General features: G+C 47.6%; 1 protein-coding gene across 1 annotated transcript; it reads left to right on the forward strand.

Moving 5' to 3' along the window:
• The first annotated feature begins 3636 nt into the window (after positions 1-3636).
• On the forward strand, positions 3637-4101 carry LOC126298091 (uncharacterized). The gene has a single exon (XM_049989407.1). It carries the CDS (start codon positions 3637-3639, stop codon positions 4099-4101), a length of 465 nt encoding a protein of 154 aa, XP_049845364.1.
• The last annotated feature ends 2496 nt before the right edge of the window (positions 4102-6597 follow it).

Below are 6597 nucleotides of genomic sequence, written 5' to 3' on the forward strand. Positions count from 1 at the left end.
ACACCGACGCCAGCGCCTTCTAGCCGGGGCTGTGGAATTCTTCGAGCTCCGCTACAGATTCTGCACGGTTTGATCAAGAGCAGACGGCCAGGACACTTCGCTTGTTATTGAGACTATGTACTACATGCGACGGGTCTAAGGCTTCCCACCTCGGTGTAAAGTTATGTATTCAGTTAATATTGTGATATAGTAAAACCATTTCTGAGGGCAGCACCGAGAGATTTTCACCTTTTCCTGCTCCTACTCACTTCCTTCATTCGGCCAACCATTCAGTTTACAGGAGACAACCTCACCACCTTCCAGACATGATGCAAAACTTGACGACGAACTGGGATTAAATTTTTTCTTTCCTTTCCTGTTATTTCGTTCTTTTCTGGGTGCTGCTTTAGCTTTATTGTGATATCCCCGTGTGGCTGAGTAACTATCTTTAAGTGGTCCCACCATTCGCTATAAGACTTTCATTTGTGTAAACCATGGCTTCGCCACAGGAACAGGCTTCGCTGTCCGATCTTGTACGTTTTCAGGCGCAGGAAATGACGCAGCTGCTTGCTGCTATTAATAGACTAGTCACACTACAAACTGCAGCTACTTCGTCTTCTCCGACGCCACCGCCTGTACCGACGCCGTCGCCTAAGGCGCCGCCATTTCGTGCCCTCAGTCCTGTCGTTGAACGCTCACTAGAATACTTCGCACAGCTCGAGCCACACTTCGCAGCTTCCAACATACCAGGTACAGAGCGGCTTGTTTTTTCATTGTCAACGAGGGTGTTATGTTGTACCGTGTACTCGTGAAATTGTTTCCCACCACCCACCCAGAAACTAAAACTTACGACGAAGTGAATGATGTTTTGAACTCCCTCTTTCGTGATAGTGTAAATGTGGTAGCTGCACGCTACAAATTCTTTCGCCTCCGGCGTGGCTCTACTCACTCGAATAAAGGTTGGTTAGCGGGCCTTCAGAGACTAACTTCTGATTGTGACTTTAATTACCCATATGGACGCTAATATGCGGATGTAATGATTAGAGGCGCTATTGCGCAGAATGTGGCGGATCACCACATACGCGAACAAATCCTCAGATTTAAAAACGCGTCTTTCGAGGAAGTGGACTTGCTAGACAGACAAGACACATTAGCCATGGCTACTTCCGCGTTCGACGTGACGCCGGGTGTGTGTACTGTTACCGCGGCACAACACGTGCCCTCCTACCCGCAAGTAAACAAATTTCACACCAGGCACCCACTAAGAAACTGAAATCATGCCCGAACTACTTTCGTGCCAACCCACGGGACAGTTGCCCATACCGCCAAGCACTGTGTTATTTTTGTAATAAGAAAGGGCATGTACAAACTGTGTGTAGTAAGAGAAATTCTAATTCACAACTTGTGTTCGGTTCGCGTGACTCGCGTGTCACCGCAACGGCAACGGCCATGATCATGATTCACATCTTCTTTTCCACGATTGACTTGCGGGACGCATACTTTCAGATTCCGCTCGACGAACAGTCGCAGCGCTATTTTGTGATCAACACCCACAGTAGATTGTTCAAGTTCCACCGTCTTCCGTTCGATTGTGCTTCGGCTCCTGCTATTTTTCAGTCTTATTTGCAGCAGTTGTGGGCCACTGTCCCTGGTTGCTCAAATTATCTGGACGATATAGTGGTATAAGGTTTCACCCCTGACGAACATTTGCAGAATTTGCGTGCCTTATTTATTGTTCTTTAGCAGGGAGGACTAAAGTGTAACAGAGGTAAGTGCAAATTTTTTCAAACTGATATTCAGTATTTACGACATATGATTAACGAACAGGGTACCCACCCCTCGCCCTCACATCTCAGTCCAATTAAAGAATTGCCAGCACCCAGGAACTTGAAAGAACTTCAGTCTGTGTTGGGCAAAATTTCATGTTATATTTGGTTTATACCAAATAGAGCGCAGATTGCAGCGCTTTTGCATCGCCTTAGACGTAAGAACGTTCCTGTTGTTTGATCTTCGGAATGTGAGGCTGCTTTCCTCAACCTCAAATCTGCTTTTTTGAGTGATCGCTGTTTGATTCCTTTTGATCCCTCCAAACAAGTTGTTTTGGCTGTCGATGCGTCTTCTCACGGCATAGGAGCGGTTCTCTCTCATCTCATTAGGTCTGTCGATCGCCCGATAGCTTTTCGGTCTAAGTTGCTCAGTTCTGCCCAGCAAAATTATTCTCAAATCGAGAAAGAGGCTTTAGCTATTGTATATGGTGCGACAAAGTTCATTGATTTTTTTTGTACGGTCGCAAGTTTTATTTGCTCACCGAACATAAACCTTTGATGTCGTTGTTCCACCCGTCCAAGCCAGTTCCGGCACCATACTGCACAAAAGTTGCAACGTTGGTCTTTGTTTTTGTCTAACTACAATTACGAAATCTTGTTTCGGCCCACGGCCTAGCATGGCAGTGCTGATGCTTTGTCTCGTCTGCCTATCGGTACTGACGAAGTGTCTGATTCTTCCGAATTGTCGTGCACGTTTCTTGATTCGCAAGATAAGGAATTAGCTGATGGTTTTCCGTAGCATTGCTTCCGCAACAGCCGCCGATACTTCTTTGAAGATCTTTTGCAGTATATTTGTAACCAATGGCTTCGTGATCCACTTGTTCGACGTTACTTTGCGCAACGTCACAAATTGTCTGCACACAATGGCGTTATCTTGTTACGAACTGACAATGATCAGTCTCTTGTGGTTGCAACTCGTTTGTTGCAGTCGGAAATACTCAGCTTGCTGCACGCTGGTCATTGTGGTATAGGGCGGATGAAGCAATTAGCGCATCGTCACTGCAGTTGAGTCGGCATTGATAAACATATTGAGAATTTGCTTGCTAACTGTCGCTCTTGCGTAGAGCATCAATATGCTCGCTGCCAGCTCTTCTTTGCATGGCTGACTCCTACTGCGCCTTGGCAAAGCTTTCATATTATTTTTGCGGATCCTTACAGGGACACCCGCTGGTTAATAGTCACTGATGCGGACAGCAACTTTCCTTTTGTTGTACCCATGTCTTCTACTACATCTGCCAGTACTATAGACTTTGACGTTTATCTTCTGCGTTGAGGGCCTTCCTGAAATTATTATCTCCGACAATGGCCCCAATTCGTGTCCTCAGGGTTTGAACTATTCTGTGCTGCTAATGGTATTCACCATCTGACCTCAGCCCCATTCCACCCCCAGGCGAACGGCGAGGCTGAACATCATGTGCGTATGTTTGTGTCGCAGATGAGCAATTTGCGCGCCACGCACTCTCGAAAGCACGCGCTCTGGACTTTCCTTGCTTCATACTGCTCGCAGCAGCTCGCCAGCCGTTCCCCAGTGGAATTGCTTCATGGCCGCGCCCATCGGTCGCTCCTGCACCTATTGCAACAGCCGGCCGGCTCCATGGCTGCTTCGCTTCGTTCTGGCTTGGCGCCACATGATTTAGTGTTCTATTGCGTTTTCTCTGGCAGGCAGCGCTGGGAGTAGGGACTCATTCTTCGCCAGCTTGGCCGCGCCTTATTTGTCATTTCTGGTCCCTCTGGCACTGACAAGCGACACCGGAACCAGTTCCGTTTGTGCGGTCCTCGGTTTTCTGCCGTTGGTTGTTTTCCGGCTGAATTGGAGGCTTAACGGATTCCGATGCCTCAGCCCACGACTCCACCGACGGCCCCTCCGCCGCTCGGAACCCCACCACAGGCGCCCCGTCTGCCGTCGTCAAAGTCGCCGCTGCCAGCCTGGTTTCCTTCATGGGACAGGCACCTCTCGCCGCCACTACGGCCCCACCCAACGCCGCTGCCGCCGCCGCCACAATCGCCGTGTTCCTCCGTTTTCCCAGTACCGATAGACGCTGAGGCTGCCGTCACGCCGCCGCCGCCGTCGCCCACGGAGGTCGTTGCTCCGCTTGCTCATCCGAGCATACCCAATAGCGGTGCGCGGCCTGGGCAAGTTTTCGACGAGCAAATCGGGGTCGCTAGTGGACAGCACGCCCCGGCAGTTCCGCTGTTCGCCCCCTCAGCTGCGCCCCCCTGGGCGCCTCCACCTGTCGTCGGACGCCCTACTCAATGGCGGTGCATCACTTCAGGAGGAGGGATGTGGTATCGATAGCTACGATGCGACGGCGTATGTGAAAGTTCTTAAGTTGGTGCAACAACAGACACCAACGACAGAGCCCTCTACCGGGGCTGCGGCGGTCTACGAGCTCCTTGACAGATTCTGCCCATCTTGGTCAAGAGCAGACAGCCAGGAGACTTCGCTTGCTATTGAGACTATGTACTACTTACGATGGGTCTAAGGCTTTGCACCTCTGTTCAAAGTTATGTATTCTGTTAATATTGTGATATAGTAAAACAATTTTTAAGAGCAGTATCGAGATATTTTCACCTTTTCCTGCTCTTACTCACTTCCTTCATTCATCCAATCTTTCAGTTCACAGGAACACAACCACAGACTGCCTTCCAGGAGGGATACAAAAGTGATATTGCCATGGCTGTTGCAAACGACTTAATTACTGGGCCAGTGAACAGCAGTGAAAATGACCACTTCTCCTAACGCCATCCACAATACGCTATAACACGGTCCAAAATGAATTTTTAAAATTCGTTTCAGGCTGTGTGGTTCTCTACACACCACTGATTATTTTTTCGTTTACTTCCCTTTTTCTTGACATGTGCTCCATCTTCTGAAAACCACGTTTTGTTTCGAAGATAAATTCTTCTCGGGTTGACAGCCGAGTCGATGCGTTGTTCTCCAACAACGTTTCAGCAAGTTTCGTACTTGCCATCTTCAGGCGAAGTTCAGGGACGTGTCTACCCGTGAGAATTCGCCTGAAGATGGCAAGTAAGAAACTTGCTGAAACATTGCTGGAGAACAACGCATCGACTCGGCTGTCAACCCGAGAAGAATTTATCTTCAAGATTCGCCGAGAAAGCCTGCATTCTCATATAACGTTTTGTTTCCTCTCTCATTTTGTGTGTTAGGAAAAACAATGAGGAAATCTCACCACTCTTCTAAACACTGCTCTACTGATTGCTCGTAGCCCGTAGCTCACAACTGCGGTCAGTGCTACCTACAGCCCGTAGGCAGCAGTACACCAGTGCTTGCGCAAGGCACTGGTGCAGTAACGTCACGGGCTCGCTCAGTGCGGAGCAGTGAGGTCGCGGCCTGTGGGCTGCATCTACACATGCAACTCTGTTGTGTCTGTGGCATACAGGTGCTTCCGCAACAGCACTGCTCGGTCGTGAAGTTGACGTCAGGGACTTGCTCGACCCGAGACATCTGCAGTCCAGTGCGGCTGCAGCTCGCGGTCCGGTCCCCTGTGCACGACTCTGCACCGTGCTGTCCGTCGGATCTCGATGCGGCTGCCCCGCCTGAACCTTCAGCGAGAGGCAAAGCTCATGGCTACGGTCCTGGACAGGCCGCGCCTCGATGCCCACCTCTACTACAAACAGCACAACCAGAGCTCACACATAACCAGTCGTCACCGACTGATTGACGTCATACAAGAAAACTGCAACGACACTCCAGCAGTGACTGCATCAATTCTCACGGGCAGACACGTCCCTGAACTTACTGAACCTCTTATCCTCAGAACAATGATACCTCTCAAACTTTTAATCAATCTATCTTGTAAAAATATATCTCGTGCCAATGAAAATGATTTGTCAAACTGTTCATTTTAAACATGTCAAATTGTGTATTGTGTTTTCTTGTATACACCAATCTTGTAATTTTGTTGTACTGACGACTTGAATGAATAGCCATGTAAAAATGGTTCAAATGGTTCCGAGCACTATGGGACTTAACATCTAAGGTCATCAGTCCCATAGAACTTAGAACTACTTAAACCTAACTAACCTAAGGACAACACACAAAGCCATGTCCGAGGCAGGACACCAACCTGCGAACATAGCGGTTGCACGGTGCCAGACTGAAGCGCCTAGCACCGCTCGGCCACACCGACCGTTGCACTATTCATGTAACAACCATTATCGTAGTCAAATGTGTCGAAGAAAAATGTAAGAAACCAATAAAATTTTTCTTTCCTTATGTTTATAAAATATGTGTGTACCAGAAAGTCCACTTTCTATGATAATGATAACCAGAGAAGCCTTCACATTTTTTCTGCAATCAACTAGGAGATGCCTTCCTGTTACGTATCGTCCTTTGTTCATCCGCTTTTGCTATGTAAGCATCTATACTGTTACTTCTTAAGAACCATGAATATATTTATTGTGTTTAAATTAATAACTTTCAGATATATTAATTTAACAAACTAAACATATCTCTTTGAATTAATGTCTTTATTAGCTTTCTTTTCAGATATTATGGAGAGAAATGCAAAACTGCTGAACGAAGGCCGTCCACCATTGGTGTGATCCAAATACTGATTAGCAGTTTATCAGATCTTTTACGGTGCACCAACGAAACTACAGTCTCTCAGAAACGAAGTCCGATACTCAATTAACTATACAGTATAATGTGATTGACCGAACACGTTATGCACTTGCCTTATGAAAATTACATTGGAGACACATCTGTAACTTTGCGTTTCTCGCGAACACCAACCTGGAGTAATATGAAATCACAACAGGAATCTACAAG

Source organism: Schistocerca gregaria, chromosome X (assembly GCF_023897955.1).
Source record: "Schistocerca gregaria isolate iqSchGreg1 chromosome X, iqSchGreg1.2, whole genome shotgun sequence".
In the NCBI taxonomy this organism is placed as follows: Eukaryota; Metazoa; Arthropoda; class Insecta; order Orthoptera; family Acrididae; genus Schistocerca; species Schistocerca gregaria.

Coding starts and splice junctions, on each gene's coding strand:
- LOC126298091 (XM_049989407.1), top strand. CDS start 3,637: ATGCCTCAGCCCACGACTCCACCGACGGCCCCTCCGCCGCTCGGAACC.